Source organism: Staurois parvus, unplaced genomic scaffold (assembly GCF_062004578.1).
Source record: "Staurois parvus isolate SC_StPar_1 unplaced genomic scaffold, SC_StPar_1.0 ptg000075l, whole genome shotgun sequence".
In the NCBI taxonomy this organism is placed as follows: Eukaryota; Metazoa; Chordata; class Amphibia; order Anura; family Ranidae; genus Staurois; species Staurois parvus.
Window position 1 is genome coordinate 1,851,803 of NW_028317871.1, and position 16,277 is coordinate 1,868,079.

At 46.0% G+C, this 16,277-nt stretch overlaps 1 protein-coding gene across 2 annotated transcripts in view; it reads left to right on the forward strand.

The window, feature by feature from the left end:
- The first annotated feature begins 231 nt into the window (after window positions 1-231).
- Window positions 232-16,277, forward strand: part of LOC149469309 (uncharacterized) — a 40,900-nt gene continuing 24,854 nt past the window's right edge. For both annotated transcript variants that reach the window (XM_089669413.1, XM_089669415.1), the window contains exons 1-9: window positions 232-1,324; window positions 1,440-1,562; window positions 3,665-3,691; window positions 3,789-3,845; window positions 3,955-4,131; window positions 4,225-4,281; window positions 4,376-4,465; window positions 4,563-4,634; window positions 15,666-15,800. In XM_089669413.1, the coding sequence (XP_089525539.1) occupies window positions 3,797-3,845; window positions 3,955-4,131; window positions 4,225-4,281; window positions 4,376-4,465; window positions 4,563-4,615 (426 nt within the window). In that variant the 5' untranslated portion in view covers window positions 232-1,324; window positions 1,440-1,562; window positions 3,665-3,691; window positions 3,789-3,796 and the 3' untranslated portion in view covers window positions 4,616-4,634; window positions 15,666-15,800. The remainder of the gene's footprint in view (window positions 1,325-1,439; window positions 1,563-3,664; window positions 3,692-3,788; window positions 3,846-3,954; window positions 4,132-4,224; window positions 4,282-4,375; window positions 4,466-4,562; window positions 4,635-15,665; window positions 15,801-16,277) is intronic.

The following is a 16,277-nucleotide window of genomic DNA, read 5'->3' on the forward strand; positions in this document are numbered from 1 at the left end:
GATGATTTCCTATGGGATATGTTTACACATGTGCTTTTTCACATGGCTTGTTTTTTGGGAAAAGGTCAGAGCCTTTTTGGAACTCCAAAAGTGTCATGTTTTTGTCAAAATACTTAAATGGAAACACTGCAGACAAGAACATATTTCATGTTGTCTGCGTTTTGCCGTTTTACATCTGCCTAGCAACAAAAATGAAAACAGTAAGGCACAAAAAATACATAAGAAACAAAAAACAGCGCAAAACCCAATGCAGAGACGGCTACAACACAACCTGTTTTGCTTTAGGCACTTGAGTGCACACTTGGCCACAGGTGATTTTAACAGGTGTTTTTGGGGTCAAAACATGTGTGTTTGCATTTGTGGAAAGTGTATTTTTGATTTTATTTTTGGTGTTGTTTTGTACGTATACTTTGGCAAACTGCACATCTGCATTCAACTTTGTGGTGAAAATTAACCAAATAATGTCCCAGCCAAAATGACATGCATTTTGCATGTGTGGCCAGAACACACACAAAAATGCTGTTACAAAATAATCCAAAATACAGGCTCAAACAAGACAAACATGCACATCCAAATTTCAAACAACGTTTTACAAAACATATCTAATGACCAAAAAGCACCAACAAAGTGGATTACAAAATACACCACAATGAGAATTCAAATGTCCAAACAAGCATAAATTGCCCTTTTGTGCCCATGGAGTGTTGTGTTTTCTTTCAATGCTCATTTAGGTGCGTGCCTAGCATATTTGTTAAATGCCAAAATGTGCAGCAAAATGCATGTTTGCTAACAGCACTTGGGGTGCCATTAACAATGAATGGCACACAAGAGCACAATGCGTATTTAAAGACCATCTGAGCACAATTTAGAAGTGCTGCAACAATTGTGCAATTCTGCCAACAATTATGCAATTCTACCAACAATTATGCATTGCTCAGGTGAGAATGCATTGAAAATAACAATACAATACAATTATATTGTATGTACGTATGTATGTGTATACACACACACATGTAGATATAGTTCATGTTTTAGCTTGCCTTTTGGGACTATTATCCCCTGCTTTGTGTCTGATATTTGGTATGTTTGATTACACAAACCTCTCACATTTAAATTCTTGACCGTCACCCACAGGTTCTGCTGTTACGCAAGTATGACGGTGGCTGTTCGAATTTTGCCAAGCAGACCATCGTGCGCCACATCAAACATCGGCTGTGGCAGAAATTCCACCACCGCTCCACTGTGCTGCAAATCCAGCACAGTTGGAGCGATGTGAAGCGGCACAACCCGCAATTTTTGAAAAAGGTTGCCCGCCGAATCTCTGGTAAGTCAAGTTGTTATTAAAAAGTTTACTTTCAGTTTTGTATTGTGAAAAATGTTTTGCTACATTCATTCTGAATTTGTTTGGCAATAATGTTGTCTTTGTTGACTTGTTCTAGCCACAGCTGATGGGCGCCAGGCGGTGGTCTGCTTGGCAAAAAAGCCTCACAGGAGGACAGCCACTGTCCACTTTTTCCAACCACAGGCGGGGCATCCCCTGCGGAGACTCCGCATTGTGGAAGGTAAGCACAAGCTCTAGAAGCTTGGACCTCATGACTTTACCATTGTTGGCTTCTCCACACTGATCTCCACTGACTGTCAATTGTACATTAATGCCACACACATTGCTTGTAAATGACATGATAACTGTGACGGAAGCGTAGGCAGGACAGAACACACGGAGGATGCTAAACACACCAAGCGTTATTGTTATATGGAAAGCACTCAATCAGGGTAGGAATTTAGCATCCGGGTACCCAAAATGGGGGAGGAGAGGGGAGTAGCTCCAAACAATTGTAATTCAGCCCATGATAGGGCAATTTGTGTAGCGATGGCCCAAGCATGTATTAATCCAAGCAGGCAGCTCCTGCAAAAGTAATAGGGAGGTTCAATGGGGCAATCCAGGCAAAAAATGTATGAGAGTTCCACGGGACAGTACAGGCAGGGAAAATCGGGGGATCCAGGGGGGTAGTTCAGACAGGAGGATTGGGGCATTCACGGTTTAGGCAGGAGTATCCTCGGGCACACAGCAGGTAGCAGGCAGGAGTACCCTTGCACACAGCAGATAGCAAGCACCTCTAGCCCCCCAGGTATCAGCAGAGTACTCAGTGGGTTCTTGGAGCTGGGGAGGTCTGGCCTCAGCTCAGACTTCCCAACAGCTGCTCATGGCGACATACCGGGGACCAACAGTGGACTGGGTCCTGCTCCAGTCTTCTTAAGCCAGAGCAGGATGCTTCCCGGTTGTCCTGGCAATGGCCAGCCCAGCGTCAGGTCGCCGGGGCAACAAGGCACGCCCCGCTCACTGGGGCCGTGCTCAGGGAGCATGGCCTTTGTCTCTGGCGCCCGCAGAGTGTGGGAAGCCTCGTGGCTGCGCTGTGCCCACCGGGGGGCACGCAGGGACACCCCGGCAGCCTGTGCCATTCGGGCCCAGCGGGGTAGCCGACTCCTTGGCAGCTTTGCCGAGGAGAGGTGCTACCCGCACCACAGTGGGTGTTTCCTCCCCTCCTGAACAGCCTTTGATGTAGGCTTGTGCAGGACCCTAGGAATCTGCAAGGGGAAGAGAGGGAGGATGATGAAAGGAGAGCAAGGGGGGAGGAAGGGACAGCAGGCTGGAGGGGAACTGTGACAAGAACCTTTTGTTAATCACTAATAGAGCTGTGTTTGGTGTCATTTGATCCCCAATGGCTGTTTGTTTGTGATGCGGGATTTTTGCCTAAAAATATTATGGCTTAGATGTTCACAAACATATCCCATCAAAATCGCAGTCATAACATTTTGTTTATACATTTGACAGAATTGGACTTCTTTTGACCCATTAAATTACAATATTTGTATGTTATGTATGCTGTTTGAAAGTTGCAGAGTATACAAATTATGGAATATTTTGGACTAAAAAGCAAATCCATAATGTACAGCCAATCTCATTTGGTGAGGCCCCATAAAATGACAGAACATGAGAAATATTCTACAATGCATAGTACGTTATTATTAACACATTAACACATAAATACAGTATTATAGAGAGGGGACATCTGGGGGGATTTCTGGTTAGTTTTGGGGATGGGGGAATTTCAGAATCTTGGCTTGTCCTTACATTGGGAATCATTCTAACGGAAATGTTTAACATTGTCTTGACTTGCTTACATTACTGCCATGTGGCCTTTTTGGTGATCTGGTATATATAGTCTACAGCCAATCATATTGACCAGGGTGCTGTGATTGGTCCAAATACCATGTGATAAGTGTGGTCCAATCCTATTAGGACATCCAAGAGTTCCTACTATCTAAATTGACATTGTGATCATGTCATTGCATAGCAAATGCATGATCAACAAGATTAACAAATCATCCTCCTACCATGATTTGCTATCTGCTGTAGTGCGGTGGACAAAGTTGTGGAAAATGATGCAGTCTGCCCCAGTGGATGTACATCCAAAGTCAAAACACAACAAATTAGGGACACAAACGCAATTGTGCCTGTATGTGTGGCCTGACACCAGGAAATGGACAGTTGTCATTCAGCCCTGTGGCCTTAGCTTTGGCACACAGGTTTGTGAGAAATGACTAAACTTCTGCCATGTTTTTAGGTTAGTAATGTTCCAGTTCTGTGTTATTCTTTTTGTAGAACAAGACAGTGAAGAGGAGGGCCAATGTAAGTGCCTTGAATGTGACTGGCTGTTCTCTGTGTGCATTATGTAACTTTGATGTGTGCAATGTGTTTGTTGTGTTCTATCTTGTTGTTTATGTAGCACTAGCTATGTTGGAAGAGGGGGATGAGGAGGAGGGCACATCCTCTCAGGCTCACTGTAAGTGCATTGAATGTGCTTGTCTGTTCTCTGTGTTCCTTGTTGTCCTTGGCTCTCTCAAAGGGGTTGTTGTTGTTGTTCTTCTTCTTCTTCTTTTTTGTTTGTGTAGTACCAGCAAGGTTGCCTACAGTGGAGGAGGAGGAGGCGGCGGTGGCACCACCACCACCACCATCACCACCACCACCATCACCACCACCACCATCACCATCACCACCACCACCATCACCACCACCCCTGTCTCCACGGTCGCCTGTGCTGCCAGAGACTCCCTCACCTCCAGCTCACTGTAAGTGTCTTGGATGTGCTTGCCTATTCTCTCTGTGCATTATGTAACTTTGATGTCTGCAATGTGTTCTGTTCTATCTTGTTGTTTATGTAGCACCACCAGCCATGTCAGAAGAGGGAGAGGAGGAGGATCCCTCTTCTGAGGCACACTGTGAGTTCATTGAATGTGCTTGTCTGTTCTCTGTGTTCCTTGTTGTCCTTGGCTCTCTCAAAGGGGTTATTGTTGTCCTTTCTTGTTTGTGTAGTTCAAGCAAGGTTTTCTCCGGAGGAGGAGGCCCACCAGCCACCTCCAGAATTTGTCCCGCAGCAGGAGGTCCCCTTACCTCCAGCTCACTGTAAGTGCCTTGGATGTGCATGCCTGTTCTCTGTGTGCATTATGTCAATTTGATGTTTGCAATGTGTTGGTTTTGTTCTTTCTTGTTGTTTGTGTAGCTCCAGCCATATTGGAAGAGGGTGAGCTGGAGGAAGAGCAGAGGGAGGAGTAGTCACCCCCTCAGGTCCACTGTAAGTACCTTCAATGTGTTTGGTGATTTACCTTCTGTACAATCATGCTGACCATAGCTGTAGGCTAATTTGACTGCTTAATATTGGCTGGACTGTAGTTTCTTATCTAAGTCGGCCTTGTTTTTGTTTCCACTACTGCAACTTACCTAGGTGGTTGAAGCATTGGTCCAATACTTCATCTGTCCCCCCTAGGTTGTAAGGGTGGTAACTCTTCTGTGATGGAGCGTAGGCAGGACCAAACACACAGAGCAGATGATAAACACACAATGCTTTCTTGAATTAGGACAGTCACTCAATTTGGGTATGAAGGTAGCGTCCAAGTTCTCGGGGCAGGGGAAGAGCAGGGATGGCTCCCCAAAATATTGTAATTTGGCCCCAAGAAGGGCAAACTTAGAGTCTCTGTTAAATTGTAATCCAGGCAGGGAAGGGAAAGGAGGGAGAGTTCACAGCCCTTCCATACAGGGGGGAAAACAGGGGCAGAAACACTCACAGTTCCGGCAGGGGTTTTCCTGGCTCACAGCGGCCTACAACAGGGGGCGACACTTATCAGCACACAGGAGAGGGTCCACTTCTACAGCACACTGCAACACGTGCAATCCTGGCCTCACAGTATTAGGCAGTGTAGCAGCTGGTACTCCTCCTGAGCCCCGAGTATTAGCAGAGTGTTCAGCGGCTAATAATCCTGGTATCCCCAGAGTATTATGCAGAGTGGCTGCGGGGGTCTCACCTCAGCGCAGACCTCCCAGCAGCTTCGCAGCAGACAAAACACCCGGGAGAATCCTGCGTCGGCTCCCTGTTGTCCTGGCAACGTGCAGCCCAGCGCTGTGTTGCTCGGGCAATGTGGCACGCCCTCTTGACAGGGGCCTTGCTCTCTTTGTCTCCAGCGGGTGCAGGTGCGGGAAACCTCACACCTGTGCTAGAGCCTCCGGGGGGGGCGCGCAGCGATAGGACGGCAGCCCTGCTCCGGAACCCCCTGGTGGGAGGCTATCCCTCTCCTGGCTGTATGGCCAGGAGAGGTGTGACTCCCGCCACAGGGGGTCACCTTCCTCCCATGGGGCTTTGCAGGATGGGAGGAAGTGACAAGCAGCAGGGGGGGAGAAGTGACACTTCTCATCCTGTGCAGCCCAACTTCAAAGGCTGCTACAGGATGAGAAGGGGGTGGGTGAGGGGACACAGGCACCAGGAGGGGGTGGGGGTTTCTGGGAGTTCAGGCACGCTGTGACATCTGCAATCACATGTTTGCTGTCAGCTCAACCCCCCAGCACTTACTGTGCTGTGGAGGGGGAGGCACTGGCAGGCTAAAACTCTTTGTTATTCGTGGCTAGGCTGATCCAGTTGCTGCTCCGGAGTCTGCAGTATATCATTACTTGAAAGTCGTGATCTTGATCCAGTCTGGCCATGCTGTGTGACTTCAGTGAATAGAATGCAGCTGTCCCCTGAAAATGTGTCGCAGGAGTGCCAAATGAACTACACTTCTGTAATCCACAGGAGAGGTACAGTCCAAAAATCTTGGGCTGGACTTCCCTTTTAATCTATGTATGTCAGGCTTAGAGTGTAACTAAACCCCGAAGCCCGCATTCACTCTATCTGGTCTACACAGACCCTGCATTGACTATATCCGCTCTCCCTGTACCCAGAATTCACTCTGTCTGGTCTCCCGCAATAAAACAGAACATGGCAGTGCAAGTATTTAAGGCCATAAAAAAAGCTAAATGCCTTTTATCATCAGCAGTTAGAGCAGTCTTGTGACTTCAGCAGAGCTCTGTTAAACTTTGAGTATTTTTCTGTCTGCTCTAGGATGGTGTGAATCTTCTGGCCCTCTATGTGAACAGTGCTGATTGGCCCTGTGCTGATCACATGCACCCTCCCCAAACCAACTCCCAAAAAGTATAGCAATGCACAGCAAACTGAGCATGTGCATGTGATTACGGATTCAGTCTGTATCAGTTGGTCATTTCAGCAAGAGGAGGGGCAGAGAAGACAGGATCAAACAGCCTTCTTACACAAGACAGAGTATTAACCCCTTAATTAACACAGCGAGTATAACAAGGATGATTTACTGCATATTTACACTGCTTTGACTGTTGTGGGTTTAGTAAGACTTTAAGTAATATTGCTTGCTTTCTTATCACACATGGTCAAGCAGTTTTGAGAATACAGCTTCCAATGTGGATTCTAGTGTAGTGGCCAGGCAGTTATTAGCTCAATATGTGTAGGCCTGTACACATCAATACCTTTTGGAGACCAAGTTCTGCTCTCTAGCACAGCATGGGATGATAATTGGCAGCAGGTCAGTATTTTTAGAGCCTCAGGAGGATGCCAAGCAGTGGGGCTTTCATGCTGCAAGAAACTTTGGCCTTTTGACTAAGTTTACAATGACCATCCAACACAGGATATGTGCCCCCAAAATACACTAGCAGAGGGGTGGGAGAGTCTATCTCTGAGGAGCTTCTCGGCTATTAGTGTTTGAGAAGTGTTCTGAGTTGTGTGTCTTTGAATATCCAAAGGTTAAGGCCTTTCCCTTGTGTCAACCTTTGAAAAGGTTGCAGCTAAGGGCACAGTGGCTGTTAACACCACAACCCCTTACAATATCCGACATAAAGATTGGACTTTGTTCATTTTCATGAGTGCACCCTCTTCTATTTGGACGTTCATGAGCCAGAATTTCACGTTCGACTTTCTTGGACATCCATGGCTCCCTAGGGTCATACACTATCGAAACTTAGCTGGAGTTAGTCTGCACCTTGTACTTCAAGTCTGAGAGAATGTAATGCTTGGTTTTAACAGTGTGTGTGTTTGTAGTAAACTCTTAAGTTTGTTTTAGTCTTGGACTTAAATCGTTCACTGCTTATCTGTTCCTGTCCTAATTTATGACGCTAGCTTTGAAATGTGCGCACATTGGAAGGGACTCACGCTCAGTCTATGAACACTTCTAGTTTATTATAATGAGAAAGTGAACTTATATATGCAGAATGATGCAAGAGTCATGTGACAACAGCATAAGCATTATATTAGTCTTTGATTGGTCATTTCCACACGAAAACAATCTCCGTCATGGTATAGGTGTGATCTTCTTCAGTCTTATCTCATAGAAAAGAAAAACATTCCTTTGTTTCCCCAAATCACACGGTGGGAGGGGGTCTGTGTGTGTGAGCAGACATTTCTTAAGCAAGGATTTCTTATAGTACCACAAAGCCCAGCAGGCAGAAAATATTCACACAACATATGTATTAAAGTATAAAAATAAATATTTATAAAACTTATAGAAATAGCGTATATATATATATTCAATAGGAAACGAAATAGGCATTTTACCAAATCCATCACAGTCCCCCCTTAAAATGACTATTTTCCTCTGTCCCTATAAAGCCTAGCTCAGTGATGGCGAACCTTTTTGAGCCCGAGTGCCCAAACTGCAACACAAAACCAACTTTTTTATTTCAAAGTGCCAACACTGGAATTAATCACTTGCCTACCCGGCACTTCTACCCCCTTCCTGCCCAGGACAATTTTCAGCTTTCACTGCTGTTGCACTTAACAAAGACAATTGTGCGGTCATGCAACACTGTAACCATATGCAGTTTTTATCATTTTTTTCACACAAATAGAGCTTTTTTTGGTGGTATTTAATCACCACTGGGTGTTTTATTTTTTGCACTATAAATGAAAAAAGAGCAAAAAATTAAAAACATAAAAAGGTTTCCTTTGCTTCTATTCTAAAATTTTGCAAACAGGTAATATTTCTTCTTTGATGTGCGTTGGTGAGGCTGCACTGATAGGCAGCACTGATGGGCATTGATGAGGCGGCACAGATAGGTGGCACTGATGAGGCAGCACTGGTGAGCATTGATGAGGAGGCACTGATGATGCACTGATATGCAGGAAATGATGGGCACTGATAAGCGGCACTGACTGATAGCACCAACTGGAGGCACTGACAGACGGCACTGACCGGCGGCACTGCTGGGCATCATTGATGGGTGGCACTGATGGGCAGCACTAATGAGGTGTCACAGATAGGTGGCACTGATATGCGGCACTGATTGGTGGCACTGATAGGCGACACTGATAATGGGTACTGATAGACAGCACTGATAGGTGGCACTGACTGACATCACTGCTGGGCACTGACTGGCGGCACTGCTGGGCACTGACTGGCACAACCGCAGGGCACTGACTGGTGGCACTGACTGGCAGCACTGCTGGGCTGCACTGATGGGCACTGGTGGGTGGCACTGGTGGGCACAGGTGGGTGGCACTGGTTGGCACAGGTGGGTGGCACTACTGGGCACAGGTGGGCGGCACTACTGGGCACAGGTGGGCGGCACAGGTGGGTGCATTGCTGGGCACAGGTGGGTGCATTGCTGAGCACAGGTGAGCGGAACTTGTGTGTGGCACTGCTGGGCACCGATCATCAGGGCACTGATGATCAGTGACCCTGATGATCGGTGCCGTTCCCTGCTCTGACAACTGCCGGTTTTCGGCAGTACTTTCCTCACGATCTGACAGCGTGAGGAAAGTGCAGCCGAGAACCGGCATTTGCATTTCCCGGTGATAAGCGTGTCAATAGACACGGCTGATCACGTGGTAAAAGGCCGCTGTGATTGGCCTTTTACCATGTCACGTGATCAGCTGTGTCCGTAGGACACAGCGATCACGGAGATCGCCCGGTGCGTGCCCCCTGGGATGCGCAGGAGAGAGCGTTCTTCCTCTTCTTCCTGGCGTGCCCACTGAGATGGCTCTGCGTGCCAGCTCTGGCACGCATGCCATAGGTTTGCCATCACTGGCCTAGCTCATCTGTCCTTATGTACCTTGGAACTCTTTTATGCTGTACGTTAGACAAGTGATGACTATTTCATCACCTCCCTTGCCACAGACTTTGTACATAAGGAAGTCAGATGCTATCCCTACAAAATTGTGAGATTACTATTGGCGGAGAGGGACCATAATGGGGTACAAGGTTTTCCTTCATCTACCATATGGAGATCCTCTTGCTCCTGGTTCAGGAAGGTAGGTGTTCTGTCATCTACAGCTTTGCTCATCAATTTCCTCACACATGGTATAACACAGCATACAACCAGGACCAGGAGAATCAGAATTATTAGTACAGTGACCCATATTTGGGCAAGTATCTTTTGCCACCCACTCATCCAACTGAAATATTGATCCCACGGGTCTGTGATACCTGAATTCTTTTTCAACTCAACTGACAGATCTTCCAATTTCTTTATAGACAGAGTAACCTTACCATTCGAGCCAGTATTGTCAGGAATATATGTACAACATGTTCCGGTTCCTTCTATCATTTTTCTGCTAAAATCATGTCCAGAGCCATTCTATTCTGAAATGTCATGCAGGATGTAGGGGCTAACTGGTGTAATTCACAAACCTCTGTTGGTTGTAGTATATGTAATTTATCTAATCTACATTTTTATTAACAGTTATCATGGGAATCAGGGATTCGAAGCCTGCTTTACTTGGTCTTTGGCTTTAAATTTATTAGGCACCCCCCCCTTGGGACTCCAAAGGCATCTGTATACACATGTGGGTCAAAACTACCAGAAGGAGCTTTTCGTTTCCTCCTACGGCCAGGCGTTGGGTCAGGGGTATTTTCTGCTAGGATGTGGAGAGGCATAATGACCTTTGCAAGAGCATACTCACCAGTCCAAATCCCTTCCAATCTGATTCTAATCTTTTGGTCCCCAGTAATAATCCATGACATATATGTATACCTGGTCACTACTATCAGAACATGCTCGTTATGTCAAGATCATATAGATTATGGTCATAGCACCACATGGGATCTATACTACAGAAATCAAAGGTGAAAATAGCTACATGAGTGTTGGATGAGTTGTACCAAAATATAGTGGTGTCACCTATTTCAGTGATATCCACCTGTTGAGCCTCTGTCAGACTTATAAGAAAAAGGATATACAACATAGTTGTCATGGTGTAGATGACGCCTTTCCCTCAGGGTTCGGGACTTTCTTGCAGTGGGAGGCGTGTATCCAAGTATTCTTCCTGGCCACCTTGTCAGAAGGGGCTGTGGTCAGCAGAACTTGGAATGGACCATCATATCTTGGCTCAAGAGAATGTTTTACAAAATGTCTTTACTAATACCCAATCTCCGGGTAATAGGCTGTGAGTTCCTGTATCTGACTCAGAATCTGGAATGGAGAAAACACTTGGACATGGATACGGGTTAATTTACGTAATAATACAGTCACATAATCAGTTAACACATCAAATTGTAATTGCAACTGTTGTGGAAAATAACAACCAAATCTGGGGGCTGAGCTAAACAAAATCTTATAAGGGGATAGGAAGTGTTCTCTCTTGGTGTGTATCTGACACTAAATAGGGCAATAAACAGACTGTCTGGCCAACTCATGCCAGTCTCTTGGGCTATTTTTAGCATTCTTTCTACTTTCCCACTACTTTGGGGGTGATAGGGGGTATGGAACGCCAGAGTGACTCCTAATGCCGCCCATATTTCTTTGGTTACTGAAGCTGTGAAGGCGGGGCCCTGGTCACTCTCTATCACCTCTGGAAGCCCAGATCTGCCTACAACCTCAGTGAGGAGTTTCTTCGCAGTTGTTTTAGCAGTCATGTTAGTTACAGCAAAGGCCTCTGGCCAACTGGAAAACATGTCGAACACCACTAGGGTGTACTCAACCGCCCACTCTTTGGCATCTGGATATGATCAATTTGTATCCTTTGAAAAGGGTATAGGGGTTTGGCCAAGTGTTTCTGTGGTGTCTTCTCTGTGCGTCCCGGATTGCATTGTGCACAGATGGAACATGTTCTGCAAAAAATTGTTCGTCAATGTGGTGATTCCAGGCGCTACATAGTACTTGTTGATAAAAGAGTTCATGAGGCTCTTTGACAGATGGGCTGCTCCGTGTGCCCACTGGACTACAGCTGGAAACATATTCTTGGGTAAACAAAGCCTCTTGTTGCACTCAAACAGACCGTCTTTGAAAATAGCTCCTCTCCGTCTCCAGCTTTCTTTTTTCTTCTGGACTTGCTGCTTCTTGGAGTTCCTTGAAATAATTTCTGTCCACAGGTAAAGTCTGTAAAATGAATATTGGTTCCCACTCTCCGGTCACCTCTCCTTCCATTTCTGGTGATCCCATGGCCGCTCGTTTTGCCTGATTATTGCCTTTGGCTTCTGAGGAGTTTATTTTCCCATGAGCTTTACCTTCAGAATAGCCACTTGAATGGGTAGAAGGAGTGCTTCCAGCAATCATCCAATGGCTGCTCCATGTCTTATGGACGTACCTGCCGCAGTCATAAATCCTCTTGCCTTCCATATGGGTCCAAAGTCATGGGCCACCCAAAGGCGTATCTGGAGTCTGTGTAGATATTGGCCTTTTTTTCTTCCACCACCTGGCATGCTGTTGTAAGTGCTTGAAGTTCAGCTCCCTGTGCAGATATTGTTCGTAATAGGGCTCTTGCCTGTAGGACTGTGTCTGCAGTAGTGACCGCAAATCCTGTATAATATTTGCCTCCTTCATCTGCATATCTGGAACCATCAACAAAGAAAGTGAAGTCTGGATCCTGCAGAGGTGTTTCACTCACTGTGGGAAGATGGAAGATTTCCATTTTTCATCACTTCAAGACAATTATGAGGCTCAGTGGCTCCATTATCCTCTCCACTTTCTTCATTACCTTCATTACCCCCCTCAGCAATTGGGAGGAAAGTGGCCGGATTCAGGGTTTGGCAACGTAGGAGAGTGACGTTAACAGGAAATTGGAGGGAACACTGTAGTCTAAGAGGCCTCGCTGTGGACAAATGTTTAGGTTGGAGCTTCTTGGACTTGGTTTAAAATGGCAGCAATGTCATGCAGCGCCAGAAGAAAAAGTTCATGTCCCAGTACGACATCAGAGGTCTTATCCAGCAGAGCTTGAGCAGCGAAAACTGCACGCAGACATGCCGGTGCTCCTCTAGCCACTGGGTCTAAACGGCATGAGTAGTAGCCTACAGGTCGTAGGCAGTCGCCATGGGACTAGGCCAATACTCCTGTGGCATGGCCTTGGCGTTCAGACACAAACAGTTTGAAAGGTTTCTTGTAGTCTGGTAGACCTAGGGCTGGGGCTGAAGAAAGTAAGTGTTTTAGAGCCAAAAAGTTGGAGGCGGCCTCTTTGGACAGATGAAAGGGCTCAGACTTGAGAGCATCGTAGAGTGGTTGCATAAACCAAGAAGCATCAGGAATCCATGACCTACAGTAGGATATGAGGCCAAGAAAGGCATGGAATGGCTTCTGGCCTAAAGGGAGTGGCAAGTTCTGGATGGCCTTAACTCTTTCCTCCGTAAGATGCCTTGTTCCATGTGAGAGGCAGTGGCCCAAGAATACGACTGTTGTAGAGCACCATTGCAACTTCGGTTTAGAGGCCTTACAGCCTTGGTGTGCCAAGTAACATAGTAAACTCTCTGAGGCTTCTTCAGCCGTGGGCAGGTCATCAGCACAGAGGAAAAGTCATCCACATATTGAAGAAGGACCACTGCCGAATGTTCCTTTTGCCACGTGCCCAGTATGGTGGTCATGGCTTTGGCAAACTGGCTCAGGGAATTTTGCACCCCCTTGTGGCATAACTGCCCAGGTGTATTGCTGCCCCTCATGGATAAAAAAACGAAGAAGTATCTGCAGGGAGGATACAAGGGAACGCTGGAGAATGCATTTGCCAGGTCCACCACGGTGAAATACTTTGCTGTTGGAGATACCCCTGTGAGTAAAGTGTGGGGATTTGGAACGATAGGTGTCTCTAAGACAGTGGCTTCATTCACTGCTCGGAGGTCCTGTATCATCCTGTACTTCTCTGGTTCTCCTTTGGATGTCTTCTTTTCTTATCGGGAACAAAAGTGTATTACATGGAGAGGTACAAGGTATGAGTGCACCATTTGCCACAAGGGACTTGACCTACTTCGAAATGGCCTTGGATTGCGCTGGTTTCAGTGGGTACTGTGGTTTCCTGGGTAGGGGAGCTCCAGGCTTCAGTTCCACCATAATTGGGGGTACCTTTTAAACGTCCAATATCTTCGGGTCCTGTGGACCATAGACAACTTGGGATTCTGCTCAGCACATCCGGTGCCACGTAGAATGTACCATTGACTTGTAAGACCGGACACACTGGGTAGAGGCGGCTCACTCAAGGCGTTGGCCTTCCATTTGTCTAATTTGATGTACCAATATGGCCACCTCCAGGAAGTGTACTGGGCTGGGCAGGAAGGGACAAAGCAGGAGCAGCAAGATGGCTGCCATCAGGAAGTGTACTGGGCTGGGCAGGAAGGGACAAAGCAGGAGCAGCAAGATGGCTGCCATCAGGAAGTGTACTGGGCTGGGCTGGGGTTATAGGAATAAAGTAGGCGTTAGACAAAAGGGCAGGGCTGTCCCTCCCCTCCTTTGTCCTGAATTCTATCATCATAGGGCTTCCATTTTCACTTTTATGATACATTATACAATCGCCATTTTATTGAATTTCTTCCAACTATCCTTTATGCAACGCTTTTGCAGTTTTTTTTTTTTACCAAGCTTCTGTCACGTTCAGCAAACCTTTTTTCACATAACATTCCTCTCTGTTCCTACAATGATTTATGCCAGTCCTGACCTTCAGCTTACAAACTTTCGCTACTTTAGATAACTTTTTTTAACTGCTTCACTTCCTTCACAATATGACATGCCAGTAATCCTTTTCAATATTTAACTAATCCCTTAACATACTTCTCCCCCTCCCTCTGTGCAACCAGGTCATGTGCTAACATTCCTTTCTAGGGGTCTTATCAGCGTCTGACTCATCTCCTCCTGTCTCTGGTCCTTCCTAACAAATCTAAGACACTTCACAGGCTGCTGTCCAGACCTTCCTTAACCCTTAACAAACCCCAACCTTCTGTTATGAACGGCAAACATTAACTTACAGACACACATTTAGGACATAACATAGCAGTCTATATTGGTGGGCTATGAGTACAGATCACTGAGTAAATCTTCGTAACCCACACAAACAGTTACGGCAACCCGCTGTCACACTACAGTGACGCGTAACCCGACACCTCCTCTCTTGTGGTCAACACACAAGGTTACCACACACCCAAGAGAAATTATGTGTCAAAACCCTCAGTAGGTCCACTCCTCTTCCACCTCAAGACTGATACATAAAAACACACAACAGAGACCCAGGTAACAGATAAGCACATGCAGGTATATTTAAATAAACTCTGGGCAAGCAAGGTTACCTGCCTTTAGTGACCTTTAGCAGCCGTACTAGGCACAGGTATGAATCAACAACAAAGACAGGATAAGCAATGGTAAGATAGCAAAATATAGCTTACCATGCTCCGAGAGGTGATCAATTTCCGGCCTGTCCAGTTTGACTGACACCAAACGCCTTTTCATGGCGGCTGGCTGCAGGTTCATTACTCGGAGTCCCGGGTTTCGGCACCAGCTGTTTTAGTCTTGGACTTAAATCGTCCACTGCTTATCTGTTCCTGTCCTAATTTATGACGCTAGCTTTGAAATGTGTGCACATTGGAAGGGACTCACGCTGACACACAAGTTCAGTCTATGAACACTTCTAGTTTATTATAATGAGAAAGTGAACTTATATATGCAGAATGATGCAAGAGTCATGTGACAACAGCATAAGCATTATATTAGTCTTTGATTGGTCATTTCCACACGAAAACAATCTCCCTCATGGTATAGGTGTGATCTTCTTCAGTCTTATCTCATAGAGAAGAAAAACATTCCTTTGTTTCCCCAAATCACACGGTGGGAGGGGGTCTGTGTGTGTGAGCAGACATTTCTTAAGCAAGGATTTCTTATAGTACCACAAAGCCCAGCAGGCTTATATTCACACAACATATGTATTAAAGTATAAAAGTAAATATTTATAAAACTTATAGAAATAGCGTATATATATATATATTCAATAGGAAACGAAATAGGCATTTTACCAAATCCATCACAAGTTTACAAAGCCTCGAATTATACTGACATGTGGAGCTCTTTTGCTTGTGTTTTTTTCAAGTCAACTGGCACTCAGAAAGGGAGTGGCTGCACTCCAGAGCCCCCAGGAGGCAATGGATGGAGGAGGAGGAGGAAGAGGTGGAGTCATTGGAGGAGGGCCAACTCCCCTCCAGTTCCCTTGAGCCCCAGGACCCAGGTATGTCCCATTTGTGTGAATGTGATCAACTTTACAATATTTGCTTTTACACAGTGTCTATGTGTGGGGGTGTCACATGAGATGTGTTGGGTAAAGGGTGGTAAGCCTGCCACCAAACTTATTTTTTTTTTTGTGATTCCCAATCTGCTCCAAGCTACAAATGCCACCTTGCAGTGTGCATGTGTTAACACTCGAGGGGGCATTTGTGTTTTGGCATAGGGAAGGAGAATATTGTATGGACTAAGCCCTTTTACAGCTAGACTGTCAAAGACTTAGACCTTGTGACGTCTTCCTGTGAAGCTTCGGGTCTGCTGCCGACCTGTGACCTTTGCTTTGGGATGATGTAAGTCACTCTATTGTAGACCCCAGAAAGGAAAGTGGGAATGGCTGCAAGGGCTGACCAATGAGTGTTTCCACTATTACTGTAGTGTAAGCGTAGCTAAGCTGATGTGTGTGAGCCAATTCCTCTTGTCAAGA